General features: G+C 34.2%; 3 protein-coding genes across 3 annotated transcripts; 1 reads left to right on the forward strand and 2 right to left on the reverse strand.

Moving 5' to 3' along the window:
• Nucleotides 1-93: 93 nt before the first annotated feature.
• On the reverse strand, nucleotides 94-2,819 carry LOC121745115 (malate dehydrogenase-like). Its single transcript, XM_042138902.1, has 7 exons — nucleotides 2,663-2,819; nucleotides 1,767-1,925; nucleotides 1,466-1,641; nucleotides 946-1,223; nucleotides 715-850; nucleotides 529-640; nucleotides 94-385 (listed from the first exon to the last, which is right to left on the reverse strand). Exons 1-7 carry the CDS (start codon nucleotides 2,703-2,705, stop codon nucleotides 291-293), a joined length of 999 nt encoding a protein of 332 aa, XP_041994836.1. The 5' UTR covers nucleotides 2,706-2,819; the 3' UTR covers nucleotides 94-290.
• Nucleotides 2,820-5,473: 2,654 nt separating this feature from the next.
• LOC121745328 (SPX domain-containing protein 4-like) lies at nucleotides 5,474-8,467 on the forward strand. The gene is made up of 3 exons (XM_042139189.1): nucleotides 5,474-6,053; nucleotides 7,529-7,694; nucleotides 7,806-8,467. The coding sequence occupies exons 1-3, from the start codon at nucleotides 5,811-5,813 to the stop codon at nucleotides 8,276-8,278; spliced, it is 882 nt and encodes a 293-aa protein (XP_041995123.1). The 5' UTR covers nucleotides 5,474-5,810; the 3' UTR covers nucleotides 8,279-8,467.
• Nucleotides 8,468-10,621: 2,154 nt separating this feature from the next.
• On the reverse strand, nucleotides 10,622-14,143 carry LOC121743333 (vesicle transport v-SNARE 13-like). The gene is made up of 5 exons (XM_042136615.1): nucleotides 13,812-14,143; nucleotides 11,879-11,937; nucleotides 11,609-11,797; nucleotides 11,129-11,299; nucleotides 10,622-10,915 (listed from the first exon to the last, which is right to left on the reverse strand). Exons 1-5 carry the CDS (start codon nucleotides 13,903-13,905, stop codon nucleotides 10,763-10,765), a joined length of 666 nt encoding a protein of 221 aa, XP_041992549.1. The 5' UTR covers nucleotides 13,906-14,143; the 3' UTR covers nucleotides 10,622-10,762.
• Between the last annotated feature and the right edge of the window lie 1,363 nt (nucleotides 14,144-15,506).

Here is a 15,506-nt window from a genome sequence, read left to right on the forward strand (position 1 = left end):
CATACTCTTATTATGTTTTACTATGTGGCATTAGTGAAATACTTTAAAAAACCAATTTGCATTATTAATAGACAAATCTTCTAGAACCGCAAATTTATCAAATGACATCTTCCCATCAAAATGGTCGATGCCAATCAAGTCTATCAATATGAAAAATCCCTCAAAACAAAAGTACTAGAACAACTGCCATGAAGTTGGTTCACCATTGATGATAAGACAATGGCATTATTTAAAACTGTTGCGACTCCTAAGGAAACAACTGAGCCATCGAGCAATATGACGAAAAAAAACTAAGACAAACATGAATACGCGAGATCTTTCTCCTCACTGAGCTCTTTAGCAGTTAAATCCAGCTTGTTCCTAGAGAATTCATCGATGGATAGTCCTGAAAATGTACAAATATTTAAAGACAAGATGAAATTCCTTAGAATCTACTCTGCTGAAAAATTAAACAAAAACTAGTAGTTGTATGTGAAATTTTCAAACATATTAACTAGACTGAAATGATAGTGTCATTCATATTCTCACCCTGAACAATGCACCATTCTCCATTCTTGCAAGTAACTGGGAAGGAGTAAATGAGTCCAGAAGGAACATTGTATGAACCATCGGAGTATACGCCCATTGATACCCAAGTACCCTGGAAGAAAAAACATGAGATGATGACAAGTACAATAAATTTTGTGATTAATGATAGTATAGAGCAATGCAAACCTCTGGAGTTCCAAGAACCCAGTCACGGATATGGTCACAAGCAGAACTAGCCGCAGAAAGTGCACTAGAGAGCTTCCTAGCCTTGATAATAGCAGCTCCACGCTGCTGGACAGTAGTAATGAATTCTGTGTTCAACCTAAGAAAGAGATGGAAAGCAATGTAGGTTGTCAATAAAGAAGTCTTACATAAAGTACCAAAAATAAATATTCCATATAGAACAGATCTTAGTACCACTGGTCATCTGCAATGAGCTCACGGACAGGCTTTTCTCCAGCTGGAGTGTTTACAGTAGCATGAGTGACATCAGGGTACTGTGTTGAAGAGTGGTTTCCCCAAATAATGACATTTTTAACATCGGATACTTGAACATTCAATCTCTCTGAAATCTGCCCAAGAGCCCTGTTATGGTCCAATCTAGTCAAACAGGTAATGTTCTTCTCGGGAATAGATGGAGCAAATTCTTTCAGGATCAACGCATTGGTATTGGCAGGGTTAGCAACAACCAAAACCTGGAGAGAAGACAAGGATTATAAGTTATAACTGCAAACATCTACTATCTTTTTTCCAGCAAACGCATTTCCCTTCAAAAATTTAAAAGTTATTTCCATATTAAATTTTATTTTTTTATTTCCTGTGAGAAAAACATGCTATACTGATATACATTTCTCAATAGCCATCATTGTTTTTGCTTTGCAGATTTTTTCTGCTCTGTATCATGTCATTTTGACTTTGAACACTGATGAGAAATCACCTTGCAGTTAGCAGCCGCATGCTTCTCAAGAGCAGAAGCTTGGGATTTATAGATGGAGACATTCTTGGACATCACATCTTTCCTCTCCATACCCTCTTTCCTTGGGAATCCACCAACCATTACAGCAACATTGACACCGGTGCAAGCTTCAACAGCATCAGTGGTGGCAACAACACCTGATAACAGAATATATATGAATCAACAATGCCTAACTTTCAACTGAAACAATGAAGCATTTAAGTATTCAAATTGATATATAATGATACATAGCAAAGTGTAGAGATCTATCAAGAGAATCAACCTTTAAGAAGTGGAAATGCTGCATCCACCAATTCCATCTTAACACCATTAAGTGCCTCAGCAGCTGGTGGAATATCCAGCATGTGGAGGATCACAGGCTGGTCTGCGCCCAACATAACTCCCCTAGCAATCATAGGAACAAGAGCATATCCGATTTGCCCTGAAAGCCAAAATATATCATCAACTTAGTGCATAACTTGGTATATATTACTATCAAGATGAACAATCTATGAACGCTAACAAGGTCAAATTTTCAACAGTGAATCAAATATTATGGATTCACAGGCCTGCTTCCTAGATCCGTTTCATTTTACTGCATTCATACTATCAAATTGATAAATCATTTCAGGTAGACTAAAGCTTCACAATAGATAAGGATTTTGTAAAAATGTTAGGGATCACTTCCTATTTTTTAGTGTTGCCTCAAATCACATCAGCAAAAGAAAGATCTTGTAGCTCTCACCAAAAAGGATGGGCGTCAAATTTAAATAACCATCAACGTTCAGTTTCGCATAGTCAACCACATATGTATGCATACGTTTATGCAAACACAAAACAAATATACAACCAAACCTGAAAACACTGTGCAAGACAGATCCTATCTACAGATCACGTTTAAACTAATAACGGAAGCAAAAGTTCATCTGGACATCCTAATTCATGAGGAATACGGTAGGAGAAAAATGTGTACCAAACATCAAGTTATAATATACAAGCAGATCATTGATCTCAGGAAATCGACTTAAAAAGCTTCAAATCGAAATTATGTACTAACAATCTGACTGATAAATCGACTGAAAACGCCGATCCAGATGTATACAAATAAATCTTTCACAAAATAAAGTGAAAATGAATAAATCGGAGCAGTAAAAAATTAAACATCAAAAAAGTTCATACCAGCAGCGCCGGTAACGAGAACACGAACTGGATCCTTTGCCATTAGATCTATGGTCTGAAAAAACGATGGAAGCAAAGATAGCTTTTTGAGTGTTTCGAGAGAGCGGAGAAGAAGAGATGAAGAGAGAGTGAAAGAGTGCGAGGATATTTATCAGTAGAAAATTAGGACAGAGCAAAGGGCAGAAGTCAATACGACGTCGTTGCCACGTCATTCGTGGTTTGAGGAAATCAGCGGACGTATGTCAAGATTGGAAATTTTAATATTCGGTATCTATCCTAAATAAAGTGGTATTCGATTTCTAAGAAAAAATATTGGGAAGATATAATTTAAGATTGATTTTGAGATTATTTTAGTTATAAATGGTCAGTTATGACTATTTATCTCATGATTATACATCTATGATTGAGTTGTAGGATTAAATCTTATAAATCAAACACACTATAAATTTATTCTCGAATACAATCTTGCAAACCGAACATCCCCTTAATATAAATTACACTCCTATTTTTATTAGAAATTTATTCTGATGAAATGTGTTGGATAGTAATTATCATTAAACACAAATTGATATTTTAGTAAACGGATCAAAACGATAAAAGATAATACTCTTAGGGGGTGTTCGGTTGGCAAAATTAAATCTCATGATTAAATATGTATCATGTTTGGTTCATAAGATTGAACCCTTCAACTTAATCCTATATGGATAGTCTCATGATAATTAGTCATAGTCTCCCCCCTCCAACTAAAATAATCTCACAACTTAATCCTAAATGGATAGTCTCATGATATTAGTCATGGCAACCGAACTTCACCTTAGGTGTTATTATGTTGTTATAACTAACTGTTAAGTAAATGATATAGTCTTAAATTATAAGATTATTTTGGTGAGAGAGAATAACTAGGATTAATTATCACATGATTATTCATTTAAGATTAAGTTGTGAAATTCAATCTTATTAATTAATCTAAACATACTATTAATACAATTGTATCAAATGAATAAACCCTTAATTATATATCTATACACTTTCAAGATATGTGTAACCTTTTACCACGTAATTAATATTGTCATATGAAATTTAAAAGGCTATCAAAAGGGTAGTAAAAGGTCACTTTATTATTTGTGATATTTTGGAATATTAAAAATGTAATAAAAGTCTTATTTGATATTGTCATCTTTTGGAATATTTAAATGTTGGTTTTAACAATTTTTTTGGAAATTTAAGATGTTATGGAAAATGTTGGAGATTTATAAATGTTTTTGTAACACCCAAAAAAAATGAAATGACCTTAGTCGGAAATTGATTTTCTGATTAGGAAACCGGAGAATCAGGACTCTTGTCGAATATTTCAATTTTGTATTAATAATATGATTAAAATGTTATGAGAGTGAAGATTTTGAAATAGTACATGAATTATAAAGAATGGAAATGATATTAGAAACTAGTATAAATTATATGTAAGATGTTTTCACATATTAATTCAAAGTCGAGAAAGAAATAAATTGAAATATTAAAGTACATGATTAGAAAGTGATTAAATGAAAATTAAGTGTTAGAAATTAATATAAGGTTGGAAATGGAGAGATTAGAAAAAAAAATATAATAAGAAGTGTAAAACTCGTATATCAGGTTTTCGGTGATTGTTTCGACGACGAAAATGGCTAAATTAATTAAAATAATTAATGAGGGGTATTGTAGCATTATAATTAAGTATTAATCGTATAATTTGAATAAGATTGAGAAAGAAATTAGGATTTATACGACTTTGTAGAAAATTCGATAGAAGGGCATTTCGGTCTTTTCACATTAATTAAATCAATTCTTACTCTTTATTTGGAAAGTGCCGCTTTTTACTCATCAACTAGGAATGAAATGGCTGCAAATTTTATCTTAAATATTAGAGAGAAGTCTAGAAATAAGGCTTTACAAATGGTTTATTTGAATGTTGCCAAGTATCTCAATTTTAGCCATGAAAAATGCTAATGTTGGGAGACTAACTTAAAAATATGAGATATTATCTTTCTTCCTCATTTTTCTTCTCTACAAAAATCGGAATTTGATGTATTTAAAATTGATGTGAACACCTTTATTAATTAATAGTTGGATCATAGATTAGGTTTTATGCATGAGTATTATACTACTTCGTATTAAAATATCAACACTAAAATTTGACTTACCATCAAATGAATCGACACAGAAGTACATATCTTTAGGGTCTATTCAAGTTGCTATATATGGGAAGAAAATGGTGTATTTCTTGGCTTAAACCTTTGTTCATGTTTCTTGTTGATTTTGAAGTAAGCCCGAGAAATAGATTTGGGCCCGCACTGTTTGAGCCACAAATACAATTATTTGAATTCTCGACATTTTGGTGGTATTATATTCTTACATTGAGAGTTGTGCCTAGAAATGAGGGACATATACCATATTTGCCCTATGAATTTGGAGGTGGCGGGATGTGAATTTTTTTGGGTGAGGACATTTTAGGCAGAACACTCCTTATTGCCTTTTAATTAAATAATAAAATAAAGTTGCTAAATCTATTACCGGTCTAATTATTGAATATTGAACAACAACAATTGTCAAAAAATTACATGGTTAAACAGTGACTAATCTCATCAAGATAATATTCTAGGCTATCCATATCAATTAAAAATGAACATGCCCTTAGAATAGTAGTACTACTATTACACTGTCTTTATTCAATATCTTATTTAATTTTGGATTTAATTAGATTTCAAAGATATAAATGTACACAAATAAATATTATATCCGATAAAGTTCGCCTCCAATTTGATCTAGTTGTTGGTTTCTTCGTCTGATTTCAAAGATTTCTTGTTGAATAAAGAATAATCCCTAAATTCGACGCAACTTGCAACAAGAAAACCACTTTGATTAGTATATATACATATATTTACGTGTCAATATATATGTGAGTGTAAAAAATGTGCCTGCAATTATAGAAATAGAATGATTGCTTCATTTCCAAACATACATAGTATTCCAAAGCAGATTCTCCGCTTTAACGCACAAACTTTTCTTCCGACAATTCGCCGGCGTATCCGTCCCGCGGGAACAATCTATTCAGATGAGCATAACTGAATCGGGAAATTGAATATCAGAGGTCAACTGCGACGAATTAAGTATGAAATTTGGGAAAGAATTCATGATTCATTTGGAGGAAACCCTACCCGAGTGGAGGGACAAGTATTTGCAGTACAAGCCCTTGAAGAAGCTTCTCAAGAGTATTCCGGCAGCTGATAATCCGCCGCCGGACGGCCCCTTGCCGGAGCTTCACGAGTGGTTCGTCGGAATTCTCAACGAGGAACTCGAAAAGCTCAACGATTTCTACGTCGATAAGGAGGAAGACTTCATCATCCGCTTCCAGGTTTTTTTTTCTCTTTATTTTTTCTTGATTAATTCCAGTTACGTAATTTTAGTCAATAGGCTAGGTTAATATACTTTATAGTGATTTAGATTGATTCTATTCAAAGTTTTTTGTGGTGTATCACTTGCTTCGTAGTCATCCACTAAGAACTTGGATTTACTTTAGTTACATTGTTGAGTATTATGTGTGTGAATTGAATTTTGGGTTGGTGAGATGATAAGGTTCAGTAACTTACTGCTTATGAGAATCAGAGATCATAAACCCCTCCTTCTCAACGTAGATACCGTCGAACTTTACGAAACCAAGAAGCTGCCCTGCATAATGAATTGGTGCAGGTAGGGCTGTTTAGGATACCTGGTGTGGAATGTAAGAGTAATTCTATTGTCTATTGTTGGTGTGTGAAACTCAAACAGAGATGGTGCTTATTGCGGCAATTTGGAGATGGAAAATTGTGATAAGAGATAGCTCTGAGTATGAGTGAGTAGTAGTGAGGAAAAAACATGACTATATAAGCTATTATGAAAGTTGAATTCAGTCTTTTTTAGTTGGATGGTTCAAAAGAATCTCCCATGGCATATTCCATTTCTTCATGCCATTTATTTATTTGACCTTGCTTGAATTTGCTAAATGGAACACATGTCTTTACATTGGCTTCAGCTGTGTCAACATAGTTAATTAATAGATACTTAATACTTTTCTAGAAAGCGAATATCGATGCGTAAAGGGAAGAGTAGAAAATATGGCTAATGCGAATGAGATGCTGTCAAATTTGGGTGATTGCAGTTAGTTTTGAAATTTTTGATGTGAAATACATGGAGAAGCTTTGAGAAAATAGCTATGGATTTTGTCTCTCCAAATGCTTGGTCACTTGGATTATGGGAAAAGGAAACTGCTATCAGATAGACAGAGATGGAACTTATGAAGTTGGCTTCATGAAGTTCTGTCGAATTTGGTGTACTTTATAAGCTTCACACCTGCATCATTACTTTTAAGCTCCTATCACAAAATATTGAACCCATTGGCTGTTTTGGCATGTCTGCATATTGCTAAGGCACGACTCATCTTCATCAATGATCTCACGCCTCATCAAAAGTAGCTGCTATATAGATAGATAAATGCTCCGGCTTATTGAATTATACACTGAGATTTAGTGTGCCCACATACAGTTTGACATGAGAATTATGTTGAGCTTTTATAAGCCCATTCAAATTATGTAACTTCAATAACAACGAAGATACGATACTCGGTTTTTTCTACTTGAGGTATTTCAATGCAGCTGCTTAATCAAAGACTTGTTAACTTTAAATGCCTTGTTATTTGGATTGGTGGGGTTTATGGGTGTTGTTCCTTTTGTGACCAGCTATAATGAAAATGATAGGAAAGGGTACAAAGAAGTGGTATATAGCATATGTGTTGTTAGTGGTTTACCAATAAGCATCAGTCTGGCACTTGAACATTTTCATTTGTCATTTCAGGCATTGAAGGAAAGAATAGAAAGATTGAAGTCAGGAGGAAGTACGAATTTGGTGTTTACATCTGAGACTGAGTTTAGTGAAGAGATGATGGAGATGAGGAAGGATTTCGTCTCCATCCATGGGGAGATGGTCCTTCTAAAAAACTACAGCTCTCTTAACTTTGCAGGTTAAGTAGCTGAGTCATTATTTTTAGTGTGGTTATGAAGGTCTTTCTCACTATCAGCTGTTGTCTAATTCTGTTTCATTTATCTTACTTATTTTGTGCATTCCTAATTAGGTCTTATCAAGATTTTGAAGAAATACGATAAACGAACTGGGGAATTGTTGAGTCTACCTTTTACTCAGCTTGCTGTCCACCAGCCATTCTTTATGACTGAACCAGTCACGAGATTAGTTCGTGAGTGTGAGGAAAATCTGGAGCTCCTCTTCCCACAAGAAGCAGAGGTTGTTGAGTCAACCTCCATTGTACAGAAGCAGAAAGCTGATACACCAAATGCTTCTTCAGAATTAAAATTGGCACCTGGTGAAGAAACTGTAGATATATATAGGAGCACACTTGCTGCCATTAAAGCTATAAAATGCCTTAAGAAGGCAAGCTCCACCTATAATCCTCTGTCACTATCATATATCTTTGGAAACCAAGATAACGATGTCACAGGTGCAGTAACAGCAGAAAACTCACCTCGTGATTCTCTTGTAGCCTTGCCTAAAGAAGAGGACTCAACTGAAGATGTTTGTTCACCCGTGTAAACACCGTTCTACGTCACTGTTTGTTCTTTTGTCTTCCAAGAGTGTGCTGCTGTGTGATGTTTGAGAGTGTGTGTGCTGTGTGATCTTTTCTCTTGAGAATAATCACAATGTACTTTTATACTTGCTGAATAAGCTGCCAACTGATGACAGAATTTGCATTTTTATGTATAAGGTGTTTGGCTATGCTTATTTTGGAATGTCTCATAAGCAGTGGCGGACGCAGTAAGGAGGGAGGAAGGGCTTAAGCCACTCCCAAGAAGTATTTTTTTGTTTTTTTCTACTTAATTTTTTTTGAAAAAAATTCTCAAACACTCTTTAGCCCCGGCTAAGTTAATTGTATTAGAGAATAAATCATAAAAAATGGAATAACAAAAGGGGCTGAACTGAGTTTTTGGAATAAAATTGCAGAGGTGAATTTTTTGAGATGAAAAGGGTTGTCATCGTTTTGAGGAAGAAGACACATTTTTACAAAGGTTAACAATATTATATTAGTAATAGTAAAAAGTTTTATCGAACGAAGTGTAGATATTGAGACTAGTTCTAATAAACTGCCTTATTTCACAAACATAAAAGTAAAATCAATTTAAAATTTTTAATAACGTTTTCTGTTTCATTCTAAATTGATAATTTAGCTTTTTAACCAAAAATTTAGCACAATATTATTTTAGAGAGTGTAATAACATTCTAAATTGATAATTTAGCCTTTTTTAGCCAAAAATTTGCCACAATATTTTCGGTCATTTACAAAAAGAATTTATAAGTATATTTATAATAATATATTTAATGTGTTGTTTTCTCTATGTAAATTGGCGACTATTCACATAGTATTTGATTTGAGTTTAAGAATTGGTGTATTTAGTTGGATTTAGAGTTTAGTTCAAATTTAATTTTAATATTATCTATCTTTTGTTTATATTTACGACATGGTTATATTTTAAATTATATACTCCTTTAGAATAAGATATACTCTCTTCGTTCGTGAAATGTTGTCTACTTTTATCATTTCAGTACGTCCGTCAAATGTTGTCCACTTTGCATTTTTTCGATATTTAGTAAATGAAGCACTTTTTCCACTAACTCATTATATTCACATTCTATTATAAAACTAATACTATTATATTGAGTATTATATTTCACGTTCCACTAACTTTTTTTATTCACTTTTCTTCAGATTTCTTAAAACCTGCGCTGAGTTAAATGTGGAAAACATTTTGCGGACGAAGGGAGTAATATTTATTCGTTTTTGTGGCTGTATTTGTATTTTTTAATATATTATTTTTATTAAATATATTTATTTATTTATTGAGTATAATATATAGTGTAATGGAGCCCCCGCCAATAATATTTTCTGTGTCCGCCACTCATAAGTTCATAAGTTTTTTAAGTGTTTCGATGATTGAACTTCAAGTTAAGAGATAAAAAAACTGGGGGATAAAACTAGATTTGTAATTGATGGAAATAACAGGTATACTATGCTTGATCTCTGGTGTAAGTTGTAACTGATGTGAGTTGATTTTCGTGAAATAGAATTCAAATATCTTATACTTTTCGTCGATGATTGATATTGGATTTAGGGAGTTTTTTTGCCTTTATTTAGCGCAAGTTAACTTTATTTGTTGGGACTGCAATTAACTTAATAATTTGGTCAAAATATTGTTAAATATGAACCAAGGGGTGCGTTGTAATAACTACTGTATGAACCAAGGGGTGCATTGTAATAACTTTTCTTAAATTGCTAACTTGCTAATTAATCAACGCAGTGTATTAAAAATGTCAATATGATCATATTAAAATGTCAACACATATTTGTGTTGACATTTTAATAAACTGTGTTGATATTTATATATTAATGTCAACACAATGTATTAAAATACCTACATAAGTTTATTTTGACATTCCATTATCATCGTGTTGACATTTTTTATACACGTTAATGAGTTAGCAGTTAGCAATTTAAAAAAGTTAGCATTGGATCACTCCCCGTGAACCAAAACATATTGTTTATCATAAACTATCACTTAAAATGTGCAGGACCAAATAACATTTTTGAGCATTTATAAGACAGGTTTTGAATTTTGGTCAAACCAAATAAGATTCCACTTTGTCTTCTGAGTTCAGAACCTTTATTTGCTTAATACTATTACTACTGCATGTAATGAAACCTCGCATGTGTACAGGAAGAATTATAAAAAGCAACATAGAAGTAACGCAATTTACAAAAATAATAATCAAAGCCATACACTGCCATTGAAAATTAGATAAAAGAATACAGAGGATTTAACTTTATGTAATTCAAAACTGTTGATATATGGAGTAATTCTTTTCGCATAAACACCCAAAACAAGCGCAAACATTTGCAGTGCTTCACATTTAGAAACTTCAAATTTACAGTTATACAAAAAACAAAGGTAGTTGGCAGTTTCACTCAGAGCAATGGATCAAGATGCATAAAACAAGCACAATTACACACTACACAAGTCTTGGTTACTTGGCTAATTTAAAGTATAAGATCAGAGCAATCACGATAACCAGTACCGTGATTATACCACCTATCATCCACTTGTTCCGGTTCATCCTTCTCGTCATATTGGTTAAAATTTTCTTGCTTCTGCCCACGTTGTTGTCGACACCACTCAACTGCAGGACAGAGGCTACGGTTCAGCTGAATACTTGACTCTTCATGCTTTGTTAAATAAAGAATAGACAAAAAGCTGAAAATTAATTTTGATATTGTTCTTGTCTGGAGCTGGATAAAGACAATATATACGTTCTATTTATAGATAGAAACATACTACTGCTTCTTCAGATTAAAATTCAAACGTGAAAGGAGTAGTTGAAGAGAAGAAATACTGTGTTATCAGCATGCAAAAGAGCCTGTCGCTGCTGATGCAAATCTTGAAGAAGTGAAACGCCAAGCTCTTCTGTTTCCAGCATGACCTTCCTACTATCCTTGATCCTGTTACTCGAATTATCCAGCCGTTCAGTTGTCACTAGTAATCTATCCCTTTGATTTGCAGACACCTGTACCAAGCAATGCAACATGTCACTAAATCAGTCAGTTAAGAAAAGGGGTGCAAATCACTAGCAAACAAAACTTATGAAGCTAAAGGATTTTCCATAATTGCATATATATGTGAGGTGTGCGTGTGTGTGTATACTGATTACACAGCATGAAAAACTATGGCTGATTGTGTTTCTAAAATTTTGTATCAAAAGAACCACCAATCCCCCACACCATCCCTCCGAAAGAGAAACAGAGAGTAAATAAATAAAGAAGACTAGAAAACAGAATAAAAGGCAGATACAGTCCAAAAAGCAACAGAAACATACTGCAAGTGTATCTGCCAATCCTGCCTCCAGCAGCTCATCCCTGGCGGCTTGGTTCAAGTTTGTCGATACAATTCGTTTAACTTCACTTTTCAAATTGTTCAGATCAGACTTATACTCTCTTAACTTAGCAAGCAGCACTGCCTTAATATTTGGCTGCAAGGCACGAGCCTCCAAATCCATCTTCCTAATCTGCAAGACAATCAACCATTTTCAACTAAAGACTTTAAAGAGAGAGAAAAGGAATAGATCTAATTATTAACCATTCTGTACCAATGCTTCTGCCTCATCCAGTCCAACTTTTATTTCAGAAATCTTCTGCTTTTTTTGCTCTGCAAACAAATGATATGTTCATGCTCCCATGCATAAATTTCAGTCATAATTACAACTAACATTATGTAAAAGAATTCAAAGAAAAAAGGAAGATAATACAGAATACCAACAATTATGACTAAGCACCAAAAAGGAAAAAAAATATTCATCTCAAATTATTCATCCCTAAACCCTAGACCATCGGTATTTGCACTAAAACAATCAATTACATTTTTCAATGAACATAAGAGAGACCAGAATTTCCCCTACCTACTTCACAAAATATGTAATTAGTCAGAGTTCACAGAGAGAGTAACATAAGTAAGATTCCTTGTATTCCACACATAGTTAGCCTATAAAAATGAAGAAAAAACAATATCACTATACAGCTCTTTTGGGCATTCTACTCACTAATGTAGCCATGCAGATGACATGTCCAAGTAATGTTGTATCCTTGTGTTCTTGTTCTCTCTTCTGAGTCAAGGGGCAATAGTTGTTATACTTAAGTATTCTATTTTCAGTTTTCCACTTGAAACTACAATGCGCATTTATCTTGTATAGGTAATAAGAAATAGAAGGAAAGAAATTACTCGAGAAAAAACCAATCATCAGGGTTTATAATAATAATCTTAGAGTATGAAAAATCAATTCAGAATTCTGAAGTACGAACACTCTCATGAGTCCTCTTGAGTACAGTACAGATATCTTTAATGAAATATTCAACATATAAAAGAATAGACAAAATTCCCAGATATGCCATAGTTTTATGGTTAAAAATCCATGATACAAGAAATCGGCAAGAAAATAACACATCATTAGTGTTATAGGAATTGCACCAAAGTATCAGGGAGAACGCATGTACACAGAACATCAGGACCAGTTTATGCTTTGATTTATGTTAAGCATATGACGGGAGTCAAGAACAAGACAAAGACAAGGATACCTTTATGGAGTATTGTTCTTTGTTGATTTGTAATTTGAAGTTAAAATTAGCACCTTTATACAGGTGAAATGCATATGATAGAAAAAGAATGTGAGGAGATCACTCCGAAATCAAATCAATATCACAATAATCAATTAGAAATATTCTAATTTTACTCCATATGAAAGAATCAATTCATGACTTCACTACAGTTGGAGTAAATTTCAAACCAATAAGTGATAACCCTTCAAAATAGCATGTAATCTAGGTAATTACAATATCAGAAACAACAAACATGTCATACTACATCATTGCTGCAGTTATGTAACAAAGAGGCAGAACTAAGTTTCATATACATAATTGGACTCGGACTGCTGTCAAACTTTTCATACAAAGGTTCTGGTACAACTTGATTTGTTGCTCAAGTCTGTTTGGTGTGGAACTGTGATTCGAAACCAAAAAAATATAGCAGCAAACAAGAAAATCCGGCCGTATCGTTTAGGTATGGACAGAAAACTTTCCCACTTGAAATGCACATGATGTAACCTTAATACGCTAATAAGGTCATGAGTAACAAGCACCATGAACTCATGAAGAATTAAATCCCAATCACAATTAAGTAACGGAAAAGGTGAAAGAAAGTTCTTTAAAAAAATCCTTGATAATCAGAACTACAGTCTAAAATCATCTATTTTATGCCGTTAAATTCATATGCTAAAAAACTTAGCTTCAGTAGCTGGCAGCCATATCACAATCGTGAGTTTACATGTTCTTAAACAACAAATTTCTTTGAGATTGATTCAAACTTCTAAAAAAGATTAGACTTTTAAGCGAAATATAATCTCTAATAAAACAGAAAAGAAAATGTAACAACAGAGAGAGGCGTGTATAAAGAGAAAAAAAGACCAAACGATAATAGAAATAATATGAGAACCTAGATTTGGAAACCGAAATTGAAATAGAGCAATTAACCTCCATCAAGGTGGTTGGCTGACGCACACTTCTTCGATAAATTCGCAGAGAGCTCGCAGTATTGCTTTTCGAAACCTTCAAATACGGCGCTCATCGTCACACCCCCTCCTAAGTTTGAGCAGAAAATGATAAATCAATGATCGATCGATCGATCGATATTACACGACAAAGATTTAAAAGCAATTGTCAATAAATTCCTAGAACAGGAACAGCCGATAGATAGATGTGTAGATTCAGAATTTGTAATTTGATTAAAATTGAGAAAACTATCCGTATGGGTTTCCTCTTTGCCGACTACTTAATTCCACAATAATATTATTCCTTTTTGGCTAGTAAAAATTCAAAGTATTGGTCTCTATGATTTGCTATAAATTTTATACTTTTTGAGGTTTTTTACCAAAATACCCTTCATCTATAACCCATACTATCTCTTTTTTATTTTCCAGATTAAGGCCTGCCGGGGTGGTAAGAGGAGTTCTACATTCATATTGTGGAAGCGAGTTTGGAATTAGTATGGGCCCCAACGAATTAAAACTTTTATCTGTTTGTTACTAAATAATGGTATTTTGGTTAATGACGAGAGAGTAAGCGATGCATTTCCTCGGATGGCGGTTGTGACTTGTGTGGGCATCATTTAGAAACTCGAATGCATATGCTCCGTGACTGCGTTGATGCGCGACGAACATGGTTGGACTTCTGTGGGTGGTTGGAGTGAAGTGGTTCTTCGACCATACGCTAAAGTTTTGATGATTGGGTGCTTCGTAATGTAAGCTCTAATTTAACTCTAGGGAGTGGGATGAGGTGTTGCACTATTTTTGGTGTTGGATGTTGGCTCATTTGGAAAAAGAGTGTGGTTTTGTCATGCAAGGGGTGCGGATGAGTTCGGAAGCTGTTATTTAACATTTCATTACTATGGCTAGGAATATTCATGATATCAGGTTGGCGGCTTCTATTGGTGAAGGGGTTGACACCAAGTGCAACTTTAGTTGGTTGGAGGTTGATGTGAATCAAATTGTACATTTTTATTCCCCTAACTTTACATGATTTATATAGTTTGATTTTGCAAAAGTATGTTTTGTGGTGTAGGAAGAGGAATAAATGGTGAAACAAAGAATGCAGCTCGGATTGTGAAAAAGCTGTCCAGAAAGCTCTCAAAATTGGCCACCCGGCCGGGTGAATTTTATGCCTAATAATTCACCCGGCCGGGTGTGATGTTTAGAACGCGAAAATTCCAGAAAGTGGTCAAAATGAGGTACCCGGCCGGGTGAATTTTCAGCTGTAAAATAAACCCGGCCGGGTAGTTATTTGAACTGCAGATTTGCGGTTCATACAGCAGTTTCTTTTCCCTAGGAGTGGACGAAAAAGAAGAAAAAGAAAAGGTGACGTGACGGCAGTTTTGAGGGGGGAGATTGGAAGAAAAAAAAGGAAAGAAGGGAGATAGAGTAGGGGGTAGACAAGAGATTAAAAGGAGGGTGTCAGGGAGAGAGAGAAAAAGGTGACGTGAAAAGGGGAAAAAGAAAAAGAAGGAAAAAGCTGAGAAGAAAGGTGACGTGAGGGGAGCATTGATTATTCAGAGAAGTTTCGGTCATCATTCCGACGCTCCGTCTCCATATTCCAATTCCACTCAACGAGAGCATCCTTCCTACGGTTTTTGTTACATATTTCACCATGTTTTTAGGCTAAGCTCCCTATGTT

The sequence above is a fragment of the Salvia splendens genome, chromosome 8 (genome assembly GCF_004379255.2).
Source record: "Salvia splendens isolate huo1 chromosome 8, SspV2, whole genome shotgun sequence".
Taxonomy (NCBI): domain Eukaryota; kingdom Viridiplantae; phylum Streptophyta; class Magnoliopsida; order Lamiales; family Lamiaceae; genus Salvia; species Salvia splendens.

Coding starts and splice junctions, on each gene's coding strand:
- LOC121743333 (XM_042136615.1), bottom strand. CDS start 13,905: ATGAGCGCCGTATTTGAAGGTTTCGAAAAGCAATACTGCGAGCTCTCT. Junction 11,938..13,811: donor AGCCAACCACCTTGATGGAG/GTTAATTGCTCT, acceptor ATTTGTTTGCAG/AGCAAAAAAAGCAGAAGATT. Junction 10,916..11,128: donor TTTTGCATGCTGATAACACA/GTATTTCTTCTC, acceptor TCTGTCCTGCAG/TTGAGTGGTGTCGACAACAA.
- LOC121745328 (XM_042139189.1), top strand. CDS start 5,811: ATGAAATTTGGGAAAGAATTCATGATTCATTTGGAGGAAACCCTACCC. Junction 6,054..7,528: donor ACTTCATCATCCGCTTCCAG/GTTTTTTTTTCT, acceptor TTGTCATTTCAG/GCATTGAAGGAAAGAATAGA. Junction 7,695..7,805: donor CAGCTCTCTTAACTTTGCAG/GTTAAGTAGCTG, acceptor ATTCCTAATTAG/GTCTTATCAAGATTTTGAAG.
- LOC121745115 (XM_042138902.1), bottom strand. CDS start 2,705: ATGGCAAAGGATCCAGTTCGTGTTCTCGTTACCGGCGCTGCTG. Junction 1,926..2,662: donor TCTCGTTACCGGCGCTGCTG/GTATGAACTTTT, acceptor TTTGGCTTTCAG/GGCAAATCGGATATGCTCTT. Junction 641..714: donor GGGTTCTTGGAACTCCAGAG/GTTTGCATTGCT, acceptor TTTTTCTTCCAG/GGTACTTGGGTATCAATGGG.